This window comes from Epinephelus lanceolatus, chromosome 14, assembly GCF_041903045.1.
Source record: "Epinephelus lanceolatus isolate andai-2023 chromosome 14, ASM4190304v1, whole genome shotgun sequence".
NCBI classification, from domain to species: domain Eukaryota; kingdom Metazoa; phylum Chordata; class Actinopteri; order Perciformes; family Serranidae; genus Epinephelus; species Epinephelus lanceolatus.
The window spans coordinates 37,955,803-37,977,548 of NC_135747.1; the positions used below are offsets into that span (position 1 = coordinate 37,955,803).

At 39.2% G+C, this 21,746-nt stretch overlaps 2 protein-coding genes across 8 annotated transcripts in view; one reads left to right on the forward strand and one right to left on the reverse strand.

Moving 5' to 3' along the window:
* The window catches only part of ttn.1 (titin, tandem duplicate 1), a 135,137-nt gene extending 133,006 nt beyond the window's left edge, over positions 1 to 2,131 (forward strand). For all 4 annotated transcript variants that reach the window (XM_078174667.1, XM_078174668.1, XM_078174669.1 and 1 more), the window contains 2 exons: positions 213 to 527; positions 786 to 2,131. In XM_078174667.1, the coding sequence (XP_078030793.1) occupies positions 213 to 527; positions 786 to 1,078 (608 nt within the window). In that variant the 3' untranslated portion in view covers positions 1,079 to 2,131. The remainder of the gene's footprint in view (positions 1 to 212; positions 528 to 785) is intronic.
* Positions 2,132 to 7,114: 4,983 nt separating this feature from the next.
* Positions 7,115 to 19,013, reverse strand: carf (calcium responsive transcription factor). 4 transcript variants are annotated; one of them, XM_078174673.1, is made up of 16 exons: positions 18,953 to 19,013; positions 17,844 to 17,941; positions 16,895 to 17,122; positions 16,734 to 16,818; positions 16,569 to 16,650; positions 15,381 to 15,456; positions 13,152 to 13,341; positions 12,111 to 12,228; positions 11,879 to 12,022; positions 11,623 to 11,761; positions 10,667 to 10,770; positions 10,415 to 10,559; positions 10,204 to 10,270; positions 9,757 to 9,848; positions 9,481 to 9,679; positions 7,115 to 9,277 (listed from the first exon to the last, which is right to left on the reverse strand). In XM_078174673.1, exons 2-16 carry the CDS (start codon positions 17,895 to 17,897, stop codon positions 9,183 to 9,185), a joined length of 1,818 nt encoding a protein of 605 aa, XP_078030799.1. In that variant the 5' UTR covers positions 17,898 to 17,941; positions 18,953 to 19,013; the 3' UTR covers positions 7,115 to 9,182. The 4 variants fall into 4 exon arrangements, with proteins under 4 accessions (XP_078030799.1, XP_033469970.1, XP_078030798.1 ...); XM_033614079.2 differs by having other exon boundaries at positions 15,381 to 15,459; XM_078174672.1 differs by having other exon boundaries at positions 15,381 to 15,459; positions 18,948 to 18,988.
* Between the last annotated feature and the right edge of the window lie 2,733 nt (positions 19,014 to 21,746).

A 21,746-nucleotide genomic window follows, 5' to 3' on the forward strand; every position in this document is an offset into this window, starting at 1 on the left:
TGTCTCAGTGTATTTCTTGGCCTGATACTAAATTCTGTGATGAAAATGACACTTGAAGTGCATCAAAGCAAATATTTTAAATCAAATTCAACATTCAAACCCTGAAATCAGAGGCATTGAGCACCCCAGCTTACTCTCATGAATGCATACAGTGGACTGTACCTGTGCACATTGTGACATGAGGAATGTGCTTGTCATTTGCATTCTCACAGCTCTTGTTGAAGAACCAACAAAAATGATTATTGTAGAGCAAAGAGCTTCTGACGCTGCTGCCAGCATGCAGAAAACTTTATCTGGCTCATCAGTTCGTATGGAGGCAGCTTCCATGCAGGCCAGCAGTTTCAGCAGCAGCTCCAGCTCCGCTGCCGAGTATTCGTTTGAGAGCATGTCTACATCTAGCATGTCTGCCATGATGGCTGAGTCAATGATTTCCATGAGCTCCAGCAGCCAAATGATGGAGATGTCCGCTCACTCGCATGCAGAGGCCTCCTCCTCGCTGAGGGCCCTCACAACAGGGCTTCAAAGAGGTGAGATGCATTTTTAAAGTTGCCTGAATCTGTCGGTGACTTGTACGTGGATGTGAGATGATATGAACATCTTTGTGAGTAAAGATGGAATGAAAATACAAATGTGATGCGACAATTAAACATGTCTCAAAAATGCCAAACTTATAATTGATATTAAACAATCTGTCTGGTATTCCTGTGACTATTATGTCATCATTTATCATGTTTTTACAAACGTATGTCCTTCCTCACTGACCACTTCCTTCTCCTTGTCAACAGGCACTCCACCAAAGATTGAAGCTCTCCCGCAGAATGTCAGCACTGAGCTGGGGAAGTCCTTGACTGTGGCAGGAGTGTTCTCCGGAGATCCCGCACCCTCCGTCCAGTGGGTCCACTCAGGTCGGACCCTCCCCAACGGGAATGAGCGGTGCCACGTGGAGAACACCGCCGACCTCTCCACCCTGGTGATCTCTGGGGTGAAGGAGGGAGACAGCGGAGCGTACACCCTCCGACTTTCCAATGAGTTCGGCTCCGACTCTGCAACTGTCAACGTTCACATTCGGTCCCTGTAAAAAGAAAAAAAAAAAAAGTTAATCTTTATCCCCGTTTCCCTCTTCCACAACCTTTTTATTTAGTGAATTAGCAACGATAATCTTACGTGATAAAGACCTGGATTTCTGTTCTTGTAAATATGAACTATTTTTGTACCAAACTTGACATTAATTTATGCCAAACTAGACTAAAGTCTAAAGTTGTTATAAAATGTGCCATATTGGACAATTATGACTTAGGATTTTTGAACAACTTTTCTGTGACATGTACATAATGTATATAGCCGAATTTAACGGTTATGGGAAATGTATGCATTGTTATTTATGACAATAATATTAACTGAAACAAAAGAACAAATGTTTTAACAGGAGAAAGTTTCACTAAGAACGAATACCCTGTCAAACTGAGAAACTAAACTCTGTGCCTCAACGATAAGTTGAAGTCTTTAAGATTGCCTCAACAGGTAGAGAGGCTCCCTGTTGACGTTATGAAACAAAAAGACAAAGTTATTGTTTGGACACGCGTCTGCGTGAGATATTACAGTTTCCTATGAGTTGTACCATGAGCGTAAGACCCTGAATGCTGTTTGCATTACCCTCATGTAAGCAGCATGAACTGGCCTTGTGCTCAGACTGACTGTGTCATACCACCATGATTTGATGACCAGCTCAGAGTGCGAGCGGCCTGCACTCTCAGCGTTTAGATCATTTTAATAAAGAGCGCTGTTTCTGCACAGGACGGCCGGACCGGCTTTCAAAAACGTAACATCTCCTGGCCATAAAAGAGGAAGTCACCGCCGGCTCTGCTGTGCAGAAGCAGCGCTGTCTCTCGGAGGATAGCTAGCTAATGTGTTTGTGTGTTGCAGTGGGAGTGTTTGTAGCTTGTAGTCAGTTCACCTTGTCAGTAGTCAGGGTCTTTTGTTTGCCACAGGGACTCCACCTCCTGTGAGAGAAAAGAAAAGTCATGTTTTTCCCTGCACTTTGATTTAATTGATCTGTTAATGTAGACATATATTTCATCCTCCTTGAGTTTTATGCATTTCTGATTTAATAAAGCATGATTTCAGCACTACACATGTGCTCTCTGTTTCCTGTGTCTTTCCTGCTCTCATGTTTAACTCAAATTAGGTACATTTAATCTAGACCACAGTTAGGATGTATATATATATATATATATATATATATATATATATATATATATATATATATATATATATAGCTGCCAAAATGTTATAAAAAATGATTGCAGGATATATAGTAAAAATATTATGAAAGTGTTGGTACAGCTTGTCATTAAAGAGTCTTAAAAATAACAAAAAAAAAAACATAAAAAAACTCAGAGTGCAATATCTTAAAAAAAACATTGTCAAGTCATTTCAAGAAAAAGTTATAGTATACTATGTTACAAAAAAGTCACAGTACAGTATGTTATGAAAATATAAAAAAGTCAGAATTTACTATGTTGTAAAATATGACAATCCCATACTATAGTACGTTACAAACATATAAAAAGGAATAGTATATCGTCAAAAATCCCAAAAAAAAGTCATAGTATAGTATGTTGTCCAAAATCATGAAAAAAGTCATATTATGTCACCCAAACTCATGAAAAAATGTCATAGTATAGTATGTCACCAAAAATCATGAAAAAACGTCATGGTATAGTATGTCGTCCAAAACCATGAAAAAACGTCATAGTATAGTATGTCGTCCAAAATCATGAAAAAAGTCATATTATGTCGTCCAAAATCATAAAAAAACGTCAGTATAGTATGTCACCAAAAATCATGAAATAACGTCATGGTATAGTATGTCGTCCAAAACCATGAAAAAACGTCATAGTATAGTATGTCACCAAAAATCATGAAATAACGTCATGGTATAGTATGTCGTCCAAAACCATGAAAAAACGTCATAGTATAGTATGTTGTCAAAAATCATGAAAAAAAGTCATAGTATAGTATGTCTTCCAAAATTACCAAAAAAAAGTCATAGTATAGTATGTTGTCAAAAATAAAAAAAGGTCATAGTATAGTATGTCTTCCAAAATAATGAAAAAACGTCATAGTATAGTATGTCTTCCAAAATCATGAAAAAAGTCATAGTATAGCATGTCGTCCAAAATAATGAAAAAACGTCATAGTATAGTATGTTGTCCAAAACCATGAAAAAAAGTCATAGTATAGTATGTTGTCAAAAATGAAAAAACGTCATAGTATAGTATGTCGTCCAAAATAATGAAAAAAAGTCATAGTATAGTATGTTGTCAAAAATCATGAAAAAACGTCACAGTATAGTATGTCGTCCAAAATAATGAAAAAAAGTCATAGTATAGTATGTCGTCCAAAATCATGAAAAAAAGTCATAGTATAGTATGTTGTCAAAAATCATGAAAAAACGTCATAGTATAGTATGTCTTCCAAAATAATGAAAAAACGTCATAGTATAGTATGTCTTCCAAAATCATGAAAAAACGTCATAGTATAGTATGTCTTCCAAAATAATGAAAAAAAGTCATAGTATAGTATGTTGTCAAAAATCATGAAAAAACGTCATAGTATGTCGTCCAAAATTACTAAAAAAAAGTCATAGTATAGTATGTCGTCCAAAATCATGAAAAAAACGTCATAGTATAGCATGTCTTCCAAAATTACCAAAAAAAAGTCATAGTATAGTATGTTGTCAAAAATGAAAAGACGTCATAGAATATTATGTTGTCAAAAATCATGAAAAAACGTCATAGTATATTATGTTGTCAAAAATCATGAAAAAACGTCATAGTATAGTATGTCTTCCAAAATAATGAAAAAAAGTCATAGTATAGTATGTCGTCCAAAATAATGAAAAAAAGTCATAGTATATAGTATGTCGTCCAAAATAATGAAAAAAAGTCATAGTATAGTATGTCTTCCAAAATAATGAAAAAAAGTCATAGTATAGTATGTCGTCCAAAATAATGAAAAAAAGTCATAGTATAGTATGTCGTCCAAAATAATGAAAAAAAGTCATAGTATAGTATGTCTTCCAAAATTACCAAAAAAAGTCGTAGTATAGTATGTTGTCAAAAATGAAAAAACGTCAAAGTATAGTATGTCTTCCAAAATTACCAAAAAAAAGTCATAGTATAGTATGTTGTCAAAAATGAAAAGACGTCATAGAATATTATGTTGTCAAAAATCATGAAAAAACGTCATAGTATATTATGTTGTCAAAAATCATGAAAAAACGTCATAGTATAGTATGTCTTCCAAAATAATGAAAAAAAGTCATAGTATAGTATGTCGTCCAAAATAATGAAAAAAAGTCATAGTATATAGTATGTCGTCCAAAATAATGAAAAAAAGTCATAGTATAGTATGTCTTCCAAAATAATGAAAAAAAGTCATAGTATAGTATGTCGTCCAAAATAATGAAAAAAAGTCATAGTATAGTATGTCGTCCAAAATAATGAAAAAAAGTCATAGTATAGTATGTCTTCCAAAATTACCAAAAAAAGTCGTAGTATAGTATGTTGTCAAAAATGAAAAAACGTCAAAGTATAGTATGTCTTCCAAAATGATGAAAAAACGTCATAGTATAGTATGTTGTCAAAAATCATGAAAAAAAGTCATAGTATAGTATGTCTTCCAAAATTACCAAAAAAAGTCATAGTATAGTATGTTGTCAAAAATCATGAAAAAACGTCATAGTATAGTATGTTCTCAAAAATGAAAAAACGCCATAGTATAGTATGTCGTCCAAAATAATGAAAAAAAAGTCATAGTATAGCATGTTGTCAAAAATCATGAAAAAACATCATAGTATAGTATGTTGTCAAAAATCATGAAAAAACGTCAGAGTATAGTATGTCTTCCAAAATTACTAAAAAAAAGTCGTAGTATAGTATGTTGTCAAAAATCATGAAAAAATATCATAGTATAGTATGTCGTCCAAAATAATGAAAAAAAGTCATAGTATAGCATGTCGTCCAAAACCATGAAAAAAAGTAATAGTATAGTATGTTGTCCGAAATCATGAAAAAAAAAGTCATAGTATAGTATGTCGTCCAAAATAATGAAAAAAAAGTCATAGTATAGCATGTTGTCAAAAATCATGAAAAAACGTCATAGTATAGTATGTTGTCTAAAATCATGAAAAAACGTCAGAGTATAGCATGTCTTCCAAAATCATGAAAAAAAGTCATAGTATAGTATGTCTTCCAAAATTACTAAAAAAAAGTCATAGTATAGTATGTCGTCAAAAATAATGAAAAAAGTCATAGTATAGCATGTTGTCAAAAATGAAAAAACGTCATAGTATAGTATGTCGTCCAAAATAATGAAAAAAAAGTCGTAGTATAGTATGTTGTCAAAAATCATGAAAAAAGGTCATAGTATAGTATGTTGTCAAAAATCATGAAAAAACATCATAGTATGTCGTCCAAAATTACTAAAAAAACGTCACAGTATAGTATGTTGTCAAAAATCATGAAAAAACGTCATAGTATAGCATGTCTTCCAAAATTACCAAAAAAAGTCATAGTATAGTATGTCTTCCAAAATCATGAAAAAACGTCATAGTATAGTATGTCTTCCAAAATTACCAAAAAAAAGTCATAGTATAGTATGTTGTCAAAAATGAAAAAACATCATAGTATAGTATGTCTTCCAAAATCATGAAAAAAAAGTCATAGTATAGCATGTTGTCAAAAATCATGAAAAAACGTCAGAGTATAGTATGTTGTCAAAAATGAAAAAAACGTCATAGTATAGTATGTCTTCCAAAATCATGAAAAAACGTCATAGTATAGTATGTTCTCAAAAATGAAAAAACGCCATAGTATAATATGTCGTCCAAAATAATGAAAAAAAAGTCATAGTATAGCATGTTGTCAAAAATCATGAAAAAACATCATAGTATAGTATGTTGTAAAAAATCATGAAAAAACGTCAGAGTATAGTATGTTGTCAAAAATGAAAAAAAACGTCATAGTATAGTATGTCTTCCAAAATCATGAAAAAACGTCATAGTATAGTATGTCTTCCAAAATAATGAAAAAACGTCATAGTATAGTATGTCTTCCAAAATCATGAAAAAACGTCATAGTATAGTATGTTCTCAAAAATGAAAAAATGCCATAGTATAGGATGTCGTCCAAAATCATGAAAAAAAAGTCATAGTATAGTATGTTGTCTAAAATCATGAAAAAACATCAGAGTATAGCATGTCTTCCAAAATCATGAAAAAAAGTCAGTATAGTATGTCTTCCAAAATTACTAAAAAAAAGTCATAGTATAGTATGTTGTCAAAAATGAAAAAACGTCATAGTATAGTATGTCTTCCAAAATAATGAAAAAAAGTCATAGTATAGTATGTCGTCCAAAATAATGAAAAAAAGTCATAGTATAGTATGTTGTCAAAAATCATGAAAAAACGTCATAGTATAGCATGTTGTCAAAAACGAAAAAACGTCATAGTATAGTATGTTGTCAAAAATGAAAAAAACGTCATAGTATAGTATGTTGTCAAAAATGAAAAAAACATCATAGTATAGTATGTCGTCCAAAATAATGAAAAAAGTCATAGTATAGTATGTTGTCAAAAATCATGAAAAAACATCATAGTATAGTATGTCATCAAAAACAATGAAAAAAAGTCATAGTATAGTATGTCTTCCAAAATAATGAAAAAAAGTCATAGTATAGCATGTCGTCCAAAACCATGAAAAAAAGTAATAGTATAGTATGTTGTCTGAAATTATGAAAAAAAGTCATAGTATAGTATGTTGTCAAAAATCATGAAAAAACATCATAGTATAGTATGTCGTCCAAAATAATGAAAAAAAGTCATAGTATAGCATGTCGTCCAAAACCACGAAAAAAAGTCATAGTATAGTATGTTGTCCGAAATCATGAAAAAAAGTCATAGTATAGTATGTCGTCCAAAACCATGAAAAAAAAGTCATAGTATAGTATGTCGTCCAAAACCATGAAAAAAAAGTCATAGTATAGCATGTTGTTTTAATGACACTCACACGTAGTTTTCAAGCTCCTAAGAAGAAAAACAAACACAATAAAAGCTCATTAAATAATCTATTGAGAACATTTTCCATCTTAAAGTGCAAATATTTAAACTGTACAGAAATAAACAGGATATTATTTACATCAACAAAATTCACATTTGCAAGTTTAAAGTCTACAACCACTCATCACTGGGGCTGCAATGGTATGACATTTCCAAGGTACGATAACCGTCTCAGAAAATAACACGATTTCATGGTATCACATTATTACGTAATTATCATTATCATCAGTCAGAATGATCGTTAAAGGAGTTAAAACGGAAAGGTTATTTTTGGTTAAGCAAATGTTTTATTACTATAACTGAAACTTGAAACCATTTTTTCAATTTAAGTTTACGTCAAAAATCTTCCCTTTTGAAAATAACTAAAATAAAGTTAAGATTTTGTCCAGTTGCAGTTTTTAAAAAAAATCGCAGATAAGCAAATGCACACGGTATAACCATCACAGTATACCTTAAAAACGGTACATCGTTGCAAACCTACACGTCACATCAGCTGATATCAACAGACCCTTTTACTGTTAGTAAACAGTATGATGTTTTTTGGTGGAGGCAAAACAATTCTCCACAGACATTAGCTAGCAAGTTCTGTTGTCTTGTTTTAGACAATGGAGGAAGATGATGAGAATGGTGCGTTCAGAAATACCCATTCTGAGTGCCGGAGCGCACACACTGGACCGTTTGTAAATTCGGAGCGCTGTCAGAATGTATCGTTCAGTTATCCAGAGCACCGCACTCTCAGAGCAGCAGAGCGCCGAGCGCAGTGAATGTGTGATTAACTTAACTGTTAATTTGTGTAGACATATTATGCTCCGTTTCTTCAACCAACAGGGCTCTCATTTTAGTGTAGAGCGTCAGACTGAATTTACCAACACACCATGTCAGGTCACTCACTCTCCGGGACCGCCAGTGTTACTTGAATAAGTAAACACTGACCAACGGGACCAGACTGGCCGACCCGTATGCTCTCACTCAGTGGATGGATGATGTCACAGGAAGCCAATCTTACAAAGGAGGACCACACTTGTTTGTTTTGCTATCGAAGCTAACGTTAGCTAATGTGCTAAAAAGTTAGTGTTCCAGAGAAATCCAATATTCCTCTTAATCCCTCCCCAGTTTCTGATGAGGTGGACATGATAACCCTTAATACACATAACCTTATTCATCCCTACAACAGGAAATACTTTTTCCCTAACCTGATATGAAGTGTGCGCTGCACATGTGAGCATTTTTGATGATGGCCTCCGTCCAGTCCTTTGGTCTTATCACATTTAACCATAGTTGTCTTTGTTTTTGTTGACGGGCAGTGGCGGCTGGTTTTGAGCCATGACTCCTTCTATTCTGGCTCCCAATAACACAACAAGACAAACACATTTTAAGACTCCTGTGTAGCCTACAGCCCTGTGGGGGAGAGGCAGCTGCACCTCCAGATAATAAAATGATGTCATTGTGATATCCACACCAGAAGGGTCTATAATTTTGCATTTACATGATGTCACACACTACAGAGAGTTACTGTAGACTCTGGGAAATCATTAGACCATAGAAACAGACATTAATGGTGGTTATTGACCTCCACAGAGAACCAACCCTTCATTTGTAACAGAGTAACCTCAGTCTGTCTCCAGGTCGACGGTCTTGAGAACGTCCTCATGATGTTCTAGATGCCTCTGATTCATGTTGCACATGTTTCAAGCATTCCAGAAGTTTTCAACAACATAAGACAGTTTAACAGGTCCGCCAACTTTCCACCTTTCATGTCCCACATCAGGAGGTCGTCCCGTGTGACCCCATGTGGGCCAAGCACACTGCTCTTATTCACCTTCTGCAGTTTACCCAGAACCTCCTGGGAACGTCCTGTTTCCGTTCACTGATCATTTCCAAAATCAGTCACCTTCACTGTTTTTTCCATTGTTGTTAGGTCCCATCGATAAAACTCCGGTTCTCAGCTCAGATGTTTCACAGTAAAAGTCTGTCAGTGGCTCAGAGGGAACGTTGAAGTAATGTGAATAACTGGTGTTAAAACTGGTGTCACATACTGAGTTACTGGATAAGTGCTGAGGGTTCAACAAGAACCAGTAAAGTCCTCCATCTCCTTCATCTTCATCTCCTCCTCTTCTTCCTTAACCTCCACCTGAAGCACGTTTCCACCAATCAGAGCTGAGAATGATACACAAACCAAAAACACAAAGGTTTAAGGGTTAAACATTATTTATCTGCTCTGATGTCAGCTGCTAATGTTAGCATGTATGCTCGTGCTACTGCCAAGGCTAACAGTTAGCTTATCGTTAGCTTACTACAGTATTTTGTGTTTAAAAAAAGTCAGTAACTAAAGGGGGGTGGGGCTTAGTGTGTATGATTACCATCCTCAGTGGTGTCAGGAGAGTTGATGATCTGCAGTTGCACCTCCTGCTGGGCTCCTCCACAGAGCTGCTGCCCCTCATGGAGCTCCTCCTCTGACTCTCCTACAGCAGGCTGGAGGAAGGAGGAGGGGCTGACGACCGGCAGCAGGGAGGGGGACAGAGGGAGAGGGGGAGGAGGGGGGAGCGGCTGCAGGATTCCCTGTCAGTAAAAACAACATTCACACGTTCATTCAGCTTCAGTGAACGTGACTGTGAAGTGATTGATTATTATCTGACCTGCAGCTGAGCGAAGATCCTCGGCTGCAGAGACGACAGAGAGCTAAAGAGCTGCACAGCTTCAGGAGACAAAGACTCAGTGCCGTCCACACCTGGAGACAAAGAGACACGGCTAGAGGACATGACCTATTCACAGTTACTGTCCTAAAGGCAACATGGCTGACGTCCTTCAGTACAAGCGTCAGTCTGTGTGGCTCAGTACTCATCATGAACCCTCTTACCCTCCAGTCATGTGTTCATATCTCTGTTCTCAATATCTTCATTTACTTTAATAGAGTCTCTATTGTTTTATTTTAGTGTTTACTTCTCAAGGCCTCCTAGGGCCCCATCAAGGACTGCTGGAACATCATCAAGAACTGTTTCCATTTATAATAATGTTTCTGTTTTTAATCTGAATTCAGAGAAATGAAATGTGTGTGTGTGTGTGTGTGTGTGTGTGTGTGTTACCTTCAGCAGCAGGAGTCAGTGTCAGAGTGACGGTCTCCATCAGAGGGTCAGTACTGTCTTCTGTCCACTAGAGGGAGACACACTCACTTCAGACCACAGACACAGCCTGGAAAGTTACTGAGTTTGTACCTGAAGTACAATTTAGAGGTACATGTACTTGAGTATTGTGTGTGTGTGTGTGTGTGTGTGTGTGTGTGTGTGTGTGTTGGACCTCTGCAGCGGTGGCAGCCGTCAGCCCCAGGGCCTTCTGGGACTCGTGAATGTGGTTCTTGATGTCGTTGACGGTGGGGAAGAATCTGAGGTTGTGTCTCTCTGGAAGACCGTCACATTTAAACAGCTCCTTCTCCACAAAACGCCTGAGCACACACACACACACACACACACACACACACACACACACACAACATGTAACACACATGTAACAGGTGTGTGTGGAGGGGCGGGGTCACAGGTGTGATCCTACCTGAGCTGTTTGCGGATGTTGTAGACCTGATGATGACCTGCAGCCACCAGCTGTCTGATCCTCTCCGCCACCCGAGGGTGGAGACGAGACGGGGCGGCTCCGTCCTGACGGGGACACAACGCTGTTAGCATGATGCTAACAAAGACATACTAACAGTGATGACAGCCTGACATCACGATCAATATGATCCATACAATCAGTAATCAATCAATACCAATCATCAATAATCAGATCAACACCATCAACCTTTTACATGTCAATGACTCCATCGTGTCTCCTACAGCGCCACCATCAGGACAGACTGTCCCACCACTGCTGAGGACTCATGGAGCCTCCTCAAGGAACCCTGGATCCTTTTAAGGACTCCTGGTGCTCCCTCAAGGACTCCTGGAGCTCCCTCAAGGACCCCTGGAGCCCCTTCAAGGACTCCTGGAGTCTTCTCAAGGACTCCTATGCCTCTTCAAAGACTCCTGGAGTTGCCTAAAGGACTCCTAAAGCCTCTTCAAAGACTCCTGAAGCTCCCTCAAGGACTTCTTCAATCTCCTCAGTGATTCCTGGTGGAAGTTTAAGGAATCAATGATGCTGAGACCTTCTTCAAGGTTTCCCAAAGAGCCCCAGAACCAGAACGTCCACAGGAACTCCTACAATGTTCTCAAGGACCTTATTCTAGTAACCAGTTCCCTCTGAGACTTCTAGACCCTTCTTGATGATTTCTTACATCAAGAACCCCTTAAAGTACTTTTTAAGCCGTCTCAAGGATTCCAATAACCTTTTCAAGGAACCATGGAGCTTCTTCAATGATTTTAATCTTGTCAAGGACCCTTAAATCTTCCATGAGACGTCATTGAACTGTTTTATGGATGAAGCCCATACAAAACATGTTAAATATTAAAGAGGGACTCCAGGACCCCTCAAACCTCTTCAACAAGTCCTGGAATCTCCTCCTGCACTCCTACCTGCTCTCCTGCCTCCTCTTCTTCTTCCTCCTCTGGCTGGGTGGGGGGAGGGGACAGGTCAGGGGGAGGTGGGGGGATGGGGGGCGTGTCCACAGTGTGATACAGGTGAGCTCTCTCTGTGGGGAGCTGCAGGTAAAATCTGAACAGAGACACACACAGGTGAACATGATGAAGATCAGTCAGTTAGCACACACAGACTGCGTGTGTTCAGATTACGAACACGCAGACTGTGTGAGCGTCAGGTGTGTCGTTGTACCTGATGACTCCTCCTGTCTCCAGGTTCTGGTTCTTCAGACTCTGAAAGGCCTTCTCTTGCTCCTGTCTCACTGTCCTCCTGTCTGCTGTCTCCTCTGTTGGAACTTTGAAGTCTGGAAACTTACGAACTTTCTTTATGTAGATCCTGAAACAGGCGACAACTCATCACTGTGCTGCAGAAATACTCGTATGAAGAACATGTCAATATGTCTAACCCTAACCCTAACCCGTACCTGGCAGGACAGGTAGCTCTGTATGACGCTGTGTCTGCAGGGAGGTCACAGTTCCTGTTTGGCTGCAGTCCTTTCCTGCGAGGTCCAAACTGACACTCCATCACAATCGCTCTGCTGCCTGAAGCACACACACACACACACACACACACACACACACACACTGATCATCACTTCACTGAGCAATACTTTTACATACCCTCTAAACCTCTTATTTCTTTACTTTCTCTTTTCATCTGTCTTTATTTTTCTTCTGCCACAGTTTCAACATAAAAAACTGATCTCTTCTAGTTTGAGTTCACAGTCTGCGTATGATTATTAAAGTTATTGATGATCATTATAACGTCAGAGTCCATTAACACTCATTAAACAGGTATAAAACATTTACGCAATAAAAAATCTGAATCTCAGACATAAAAATACTGATGTTAAAACAAAGATAGGAGTCTGTTTGACCCAAACACCTTTTCTATGATCCCTGCGTCCCTGTCGGTATGTTGGACGCCATTTCTGGCCATCCAAAACAGGCTTTCTATTGTCTTAGGGATACCATCTGGACGTCGTACACTGTCTCTGTTCGTATCAAACACCTTTTCTATTGTTCCTGTGACACCGTTGGGACATTGGATTCTGTCTCTGTTTGTCCCATACATGCTTTTACTCTTCTGGGAATGCCTTCAGGACAATGGACTCCATCTCTGTCCCAAACACCTTTTCTTTTGTCACCAGGATCAGTCAGTCAGGAGACACAACAGAAAACATCCTCCACTGCCTTCTGTGAAGTTATCTTAATTGCTGATCGGCTGATGGCAGTCAACAAGGAGAATACTGGCTGATACCGAAGGTCAGATGATAAATTGCTGCGTCTCCAAGTAAATTAAACGGTTTGGAACAACAGGAAGATTTACAGGGAGAAAATTTTCACATCTAAAATTTTCTGTCCAGTGAAACTTTGTACTATCACAGTGAGACTGAGACACTGAAGTTAGTTCAGCTCAAAACGTCATTAAACTGATAAAATACCTTCAAATAAAATAAACTGACCTGTGTTGACGAAGGGGATGCCGTCATAGGGGACGTACTGAGACTTCCACATGAGTCTGGTTGCGGGTTTGTCCACAGACGGAGACTGACGAGTCCCAAAGACACATCCAGTCTGCTGCTTATGGAGCAACAAGATGGCCTCCAGCTCCGCCTCCGAACAGCAGAACCCTCTGAAGGAGTCTCCCAACTTCTACTGACACAAGACCATGATGTCAAAACAGATTCACAAGGTACTGTCACCTGTCCCCTGAGACACTGTGGGGACAAACACTCATTTCAGTCTGATTCTTTTTAAGATGGAAATAATGAATGATTTTATCAGTTTTTATCTCTGTTAACACCGAAGGAAACTTACACCCTGTCCTGACGGAATGGGAGTGTCAGACTAACAAGCTGCATTGCGTTACATCGGACGCTCTCTCGCCACACTCAATCTGTTAAATATGAAACTCTGTCACGTCATGTAAACGAACCAGCAGCTGTGGTCCTGCTGTCTGAAATGGTGGCTAAGACCCTTTGTTCTTCAAATAAAAGACAACCATTTGGCACTCATCTCCACAGGATGCCTCATTGTCACACCTTAGTGTGAGGCCTGCCCATGGACCCAGGTTTCAAACTTGATTGGGCAATACTTTCACAGTGACATGTGACCTGTGATGTCACCAGGCCAACTTAGGGAAATGCTTTTACTCTACAGCTCACTTTCCTCTGGACCTCCACAGAGGTAGGACATACGCAGGTGCCCTTCCCCTGTTCTTCCCCTGTTAGTTAAGTTAGCACTAGACTTTGAACTCTGCTAGGAGTATCATATTTGCACGTTTGGAACAAGGACACAGGAAAGACTGATTCTGGAACCACAGTTCTAAACAAGACTGTTAGCCTTTATCAATGTATGTGTTACATGTATTAATATGATGTTTTCAATGAGTTACTGTTGTGATTGTTTGTAGTTAGGTTATTTGATAGTTGGCTTCACCAAAGCTAAGTGATGTTAGTTCGCTAGTCTTGCATGCAACTTAACATCCTCCGTACTGACCCAGACCCTTTTGCAACACACACACATAGACTCACTCACACGCAACATCGCATCTTGTTGCTTGCGGGCAGTTTGGATAGTCCAACAGAAAACAATCCTAAATGCTATGTTGTAGGCAACTTGACTTGCTTGAGTTTCCTGAAGACTTTTCACCTCTCATCTAACAGGTTTCTTCAGTTCTAACAGACTGGTGCGGAGTCGCAGCATTTAAACCCTCGACTCTGTTAGGGTTCACACTCACACAGAGTTTGAAGCCTGTGACTCCGCATCAGTCCATTAGAACTGAAGAAGCTTCTTGGATGAGAGGTGAAACATCTTCAAGAAACTCAAGCAAGTCCAGCTGCCTACGATATAACACTTAAGGGTGCTTTCACACCTGCCCTGTTTGGTTCGGTTCAATCACACTAAAGTTTGTTTCCCCCCCCAGTGCGGTTCGTTTGGGCAGGTGTGAACACAGCAATCACACTCAGGTGCGCACCAAAACAACCAGACTGAGACCTTCTTGAAGAGGTGGTCTCAGTCCGGTTACAAACGAACTCTGGTGCGGTTGGTTTGTGGCGAGAAGGTGTTCCGACCTGGATGTGAAGCAACTGCAGTCACATGACACATTGTTTGGGTTAAACATGAGCATGTTACAGTCCTGGAGGATTATTAATGTGCACCTCCTCCTGTACTGCCTTAATATGCACATTCAGCACATCCAATGCATCAAAACATTGTTTTCTAGTTGGAGCCGCGCCTCGTTTTCAAACTGTATGGTTTGACTAAAATGAACAATGACAGCAATATAGTCCACGATGAGCAGCGCTAAAATCAACCTGCGTAGTTGTCCCTCCATTGTGACATTAGAAAGTGTCACATTTATCTTGCAAGTGTACTCTTCTTCAACGTTTGCTTTACTTCCTGGATTTTTCCCACATGGAAATTCTGACCAATCAAGAGCAGCTTTCTCACACAAGGCATTTGATCTGGTCCTCTTGTAAATGCTGCCGTGAGAACACGAACCAACTCTAGGCAATTATACAACTTTGGAACAACATGAGTCCCTGATTCAGAGCAAAGGAGACGACTCTAGGGCTGAAAGCAGCCTGAGATTACCATGATGTGGATGACTGAGAGTCTTCAAAAACTACAGAAAACAATACAGTCAAACTGCTTTAGTCACATCCATGATACAGAGTAAACAAACTGACCTGCACGTTACGGAGTCTCAGAGCCCAGCTGGGGACGCCGGAGAGCCGTGGCTTCTTACCAGCAGAAACATCCGGACTGCTGAAACAAACATACAAAGACCTGAACTTTAAATAAAGCTCCAGTGTGTCAGATTCAGGATTCAGTATTAAATGGCATCTATCAGTGAGGCTCACAGATTACAACCAGCTGAAACTTCTCCTGGTTGGAATTCTTTCAGTGTTCACTGTTCAGGAGTTGAATTATCCACAGAGGTCTCTTCCTCTCCAAAACACACACACCAGGGCTCTCATTTATAAAACAGAAAAAAATGTGCGTATGCAGTGTTTATAAATGAGACCAGCTGATTTAAACCAGTAAAAACACTGAATACAGTTTCATGTTCAGTGTTTTTCCGATGCTGCTCGTTGCATAGTAGCAGCTGACTATGAAAACATGAATGTCCCTACCTAGAGCTAGTGTTTTGTTTGTCTGCTCTGGGCTACTGTTGAAACTAGGGCTGTCTCCTAACAGTCAACGTTAGTCGACCAGAAAGGTCATTGATCGGCAAGATTTCAATGGTTGCTTATTCGGAGAAAAAAGAAAAAAAACAAACAAATCTGAAACTCTATTAGGAGCTGCACCTTGTCAAAATAAATCCAAACCTATATGACTGAATCATGTGGGACTTTAATTTGAAAGGACAGACACAGGAAGTGTCCACGCTCAGCAGTCAGACAGGAGTCAGGTTAATTTCCAGGGCTGGTACCTGCGGTTATTCCACAGGCTAGTTAATAACATGTCGGGCAGGAAATCCAAAGTGTGGGATCATTTTGAGAAGGTGAAGGACGAACCCAAGGTGATATGTAAACTCATCTTCATTGGTCGACTACAAACATGACGTATCATCCAGTGTTTCCTATACATTGACGGGACTAGGGCGGCCCACCATAGTCTAATTTGCCCCGCCATAGTCTCCAAAAGTCGGCCAGATATAAAATGCCTCTGGTAAATTAACAGCACTCTGTAGCGCACCGGCTGGAGCTCCTACTGAGAATTCCACCTAAACTGATCCTGTGAGAATCGAACACTCGCCGCCTGCAGACGCCTCTGACAGACATCATGTGATCACTTCCTGACTGCAAGTGATGAGAGCCTGAATGAATCAACCAGTGACACGGTGAAATGGATTATGGGATACTGAGGCCAACCTGCCGTTTGCCGGCTGCTCTCTGGGAGGTCGACTGCTGCTGGAGTCTGTTACCGTGGTTACCGGGATGTTTACAACAGGACCTACACACACATTAACAAACAAAATAAACAACACTGACTGACATCACTGTCCTCTTCCTCCAATCAGAATTCTCCTTCAGTACCTGCTGGGCTACTGGAGATCACCGCCAGCTGATTGGACGGGATGACAAACACCTCTCTGCCCTCTGATTGGCCCGTCACGATCACCTGACACACACAGAAACACACTTGAATGAAAAAATAATCTACAAACTGATCCGTTCTTAGCTGATCTGAGTCTCACCATGCGCTCGGCAGGCAGCGTGTCTCCTCGCTGCTCCACGATGATCAGCTGACTGGGACATGTCGCCACAGCCGGAGCCAGCAGCTGTGATGTCACTGAGGTGTCAACAAAGGGATCAGATGGGTCGGGGTCAGCTGACGGTGGGGCGGGGTTTAGTGCGGCTCCTGTTTCAGGTGAATCAAGGGAGGAGGTGGAGCCAAACAACAGGTCTGATCCAGGATCTGCAGACTGGTGTCAGAAAAACTGATGGTTTATTTTCGTCTCGTTATGAACAAAAAAATAAAAATAATTCAAGTCTGATTACATCAAATTTACCAAAACACCAAACTATTTAATAAAAACGTAACAACTTGTACTTTCTCACGTCTGTTTTCACACAAAAAAAGAAAAAGAAAAAGAAAAAAAGAAAGACACAAGCAACAAAGTCTGAAGGGGAGTTATGCTGGAGAAACTGTTAGCCTAGCTTAGCACAAAGACTGGAAGCAAAGGGAAAGAGTTAGCCTAGCATAGCACAAAGTCTGGAAGCAAAGGAAAGCTGTTAGCCTAGCTTAGCACCAAAACTGGAAGCAAAGGGGAATGTGTTAGCCTAGCTTAGCATAAAGCCTGGAAGCAGAAGGAAACCTTTAGCCTAGCATTGCACAAAGCCTGGAAGCAAAGGGGAATTTGTTAGCCTAGCTTAGCATAAAGACTGGAGGCAGAAGGAAACTTTTAGCCTAGCATAGCACAAGGACATGAAGCAGAGGGAAGCTGTGAGCCTAACTTTTCACAAAGACTGGAAGCAAAAGGGAATGTGTTAGCCTAGCATAGTGCAAAGACTGGAAGCAGAGGGAAGCTGTTAGCCTAGCTTAGCACAAAGTCTGAAAGCAAATAGGAAACTGTCAGCCTAGCTTAGCTCAAAGACTGGAGGCAGAGGTCAACTGTTAGCAGCGCTAATGTCAGCGTGTCTCACCTGTTCAGGTTCAGGACTGCTGACATTATTGTTTCTGTCGCCATCTGTCTCCATGGTAACTGCCCAAGCGTCAGATATCTGAGTGACATCACCACCTCCTTCATACAAGAAGACAAAACGTGATCTTTATTTACAGGTTAGTTTTAATGTTGTATTTCAGACTGTATGAGTATCAGTTAATCTGACAGTTAAATATTGTTGTAATAAAAACTGGTAGAAGTTATGCAGCAACATATCACACCATTATTTTTCACCAAAACATCACTGTGTGCCACCAAATATTACAAAATTGTTCATAAAAAGGAATTCAATTAGACACGTCTTATGTTTTATGATGTCTCACATCAGTGCCATGGAAATGATGATACACACATCACCCACCAAACTCCATTTAGAAATCTGACATTTTAACCCAGCAAAGTGAACCCAGCTACAGCACAGTCGGTAATACTGTAAAAGAGGTTGTGAATGCAACGAATCCACTCCTAAAATGTTTCATACTCCAATGCTAATGTCCAATTATATTTATGAATGCCATTCCAAACTGATTTAAATTATCTGGCATTTTAATATCTAGTCAAATGTTAACACCTCATAAATAACACTGCAAAACAAAAGAGATAAAGAGAAGTATCCACTCTTCAATTCAGCATGTCTCAAGACACATCATATTCAAGACAGTCAGACCAAACTCCATTTAAAAATCTGACAGTTTAACACCTCATTGATAACATTACAAAACTACTGAGCATGATCATTTCTCCAATCACTTCGCATGTTTCTTGGTCAACTATTCTGTAAGAACTGACTCTTAAACTTTTAATTAAATCTCAGCCACTAAATCCAGTTAACTGAGCTTCAAATCAAACGCTGAATGTTTCAGTTTAACTGCAGTTTAGTTTGTTATTCCGCCATGTTGGACTGAGATGTTAGCATCATGCTAACAGTAAGCTAAATAACGTCTGTTTAAACTCCCGTTAGTTAGCCTAGCCTCCGTTAGTTAGCCTAGCCTCAGCTAGCTCCTCTGTGCTGTCCGATACTCTGTGACCGACTCAGCGGACTGAAACATTTATATATGAGCGATGGAAATGAAAACGAGTCTACCCGACCTCGTCTTCAGTCTGCCGCCTCCCTCCGCCTCCGAGCACAACAAACACACTTCGCCTTTTTTCCTACAGGAGTTCAATGACGGCTATTTTGACCCTCTGAGGACACCGTCGTTTGGGAATGGCTGCATTGCAGGGTTAGTACCACTGAGCGGCGCTGTTGTCTCGGAAAAACACTCGCAAAGAGTCACACCAAACCCCATTCACAAATCTAGCAGTTTTAATGTTTCCCTGCCTCTCTCAAAGTGTTCCTACCTTGTAGATGAGTAAGTAAATATGGTAAAAAAAAATCAGAATGATCCACTCTTCACTTCGGCATTTTTCTTTATATCAAAAATGTATTTTCAGCATGTTTATTACATTAAAATTACATACATATGAATTGCCACAGAATGTCATACCAAACTCAATTTATTTCCAATCGTGTTAATATTTTCCTGCCTGCCTCAAAGTGTTCCATCCTCATAGATACAAAGGTAAATGTTTTAACAAGTTAAAATGATCCACTCTTGTTTACAGCACGTTTGTCACATTAAAAATTCATAAATATTAATCTTGAAAGAATATCATACCAAACTCTATTTACAAATCTCGTCTTTTGAATATTTTACTGCCTGCCTGAAAATGTTCTAAGCTTGTAGATGAAAAATTTAATATTTTAATAAATCAAAATGACCCATTCTTTAATTTGGCATTTCTCTCAACATCAAAAATCCATATGCAAGATTGTGGAAAGAATGTCATACCAAAGTCAATTTTCATTTCTGTTTTAATATTTTCCTGCCTCCCTCAAAATGTTCCAGCCTTGTAGATACTAATGTGAATGTCACAAATTGAAAGGATCCACTCTTTGATTCAGCTTTCCAGTTTTAATATTTTACTGCCTTGTTTATTACATTTCTGTTTATTCATGTTTTTGCTTCCCATTTGTGTTATCTTTCTGGGAGGACACGAAAGCAGCAGGACAACAACTTAAAATTCTTATTTTTTCCACCTAAAACTCACATATTCAATATCCAAGTTTTAAAATGTCTAATACAGAAGTGCCGTAGAAACGCCTGGGACAGGCCTTCAATTCCTTTTCCACAAAACTGTTGCTCAGCAAAGATGGGAAATTGGATCCGATTGTTTATTTGAACCAGTATGAATAATACTAACTATTACTATACATCCAAACCACTTATAAAAAATGAACTACTTGGCAACCAGACGAGGCCTCTGAGACATGCCTGTATTTGTAAAACTGTGTAGCCACATCAGGTTAGTAAAACGGACTAAGCTTTTGACTGAAGATTTTACGGTGCTTGTGCAGCAACATAGTACTAACAAATACTCTAAATTTAAAGTATTAATTGAAGCATATGATAGGCCAACTACAACCACCGCAAGTTCTACTTTCTCATTTACAGTAAGTTAGACAGTAGCGTTACATCAGACGATACAGCAGAAAACTTGTCTTAAATAAAAGACTCTGACACTTTGATCCTCTGCACTTTATTCAATGATGAACTTAAGTTTGTGATATTTGTATTCCTCTACATGGATTTATAACATGTCGGGATGAAACTCTTTATATGAACCATGACGGCTGATTTATAGGATTGTATAACATGCTTTGTGTGAATGCACAGAAACACTCTGTGTTAAAAGCTGGAAGAATTGTGAATACAGCACTAACAGGAGAGGTGGTAATTGGTCCCAATATGAAAGTGTACAATGTGCAGTGATGTGTACAGAGTATTTACACTACTGCAAAGTCCAAACTATCATACATACAAATGGATAACCAAAGAAATACACAATAGATTCAACAACAGACATGAAAATTCAAACATCCCAGAAGGACGTACAGCAGTTACATATTAAGTTTTGTTTTTTTAAATCTACAATATACACTTAGCCGTGGCAGAGACTCCCCATCCTGCATCTGTACTGCATCTGTACTGTCTGAAATATTATACAGTAGCTTGGATATGATCGAGCAGAGTTAGAAAACAGACATCAGAAATAATATAAATAGCATTTGATGGTTCATGCAGGAGGCTAAATGTGGTTAAATCTGTTAGTCCTAAATGCATTAATACAGATGACATGTATTCATTTAGCGTTATGATAACAACTATAAGCTACAGTAAATGACTTTTAAAGGGTTAACCCACCATACAAACACTTTCTGGCACATTTTCAGTTTAAGATTGAAGTGAACAGATGTTGGCTCTTTTCACCCCGAACTCGTTAGCAAGAGGCTAAATGTGTGTCCAGACTCGAGACATTTTAGAGGCGGTACGATTGTATATTGAGTCAAAGCAAAGACACAACAAAAAGTTTGGTGTTCCTGCTGAGTCATGATATCCAGATTCACACATGCTCAAAGCATATGTTGAAATGTCATGCACTGACTGTGAAGTGAAAATGTGTTTCGTACTCGGCCTGAACGTACCTGAAGTTCTCCAGTCTGTCTCAGATACTGTAAAGTCTAAATGGTGAAAAGAAACTTCCAGAGCAGGGTTAACTAAACCAGAGTTAGACGTGTGTCTCAAATTGCATACTTCCGTACTACACAGGAAATATTTTAAGTGCACTAAGTGCGTTCACACTGCATAGTATGGGAAAAGGCAGCATAGTTCTGGCGCACTCAAAATGGTCCAAAAGTTGAGTGTAGAATGACGGGCACTTGTAACCCTCAACGGTCGCCATCTTTGTGGCGAAGCGGAAGCCAGTTGGGGACAACATGGAGCCTGTTATTTATACATGTTTTTTGCACTACGTACCAATACTGTTGTCGAATAGAAGCCAT

What these genes read in the sequence shown, in the direction of transcription:
- carf (XM_033614079.2), bottom strand. Translation starts at nt 17,897, where the DNA reads ATGGAGACAGATGGCGACAGAAACAATAATGTCAGCAGTCCTGAACCT. An exon ending in CGCTGCCTGCCGAGCGCATG is followed by an intron (nt 16,819 to 16,894) that starts GTGAGACTCAGA and finishes TGTGTGTGTCAG; the next exon opens with GTGATCGTGACGGGCCAATC. An exon ending in TGAGACTCCGTAACGTGCAG is followed by an intron (nt 13,342 to 15,380) that starts GTCAGTTTGTTT and finishes TTGTGTCAGTAG; the next exon opens with AAGTTGGGAGACTCCTTCAG.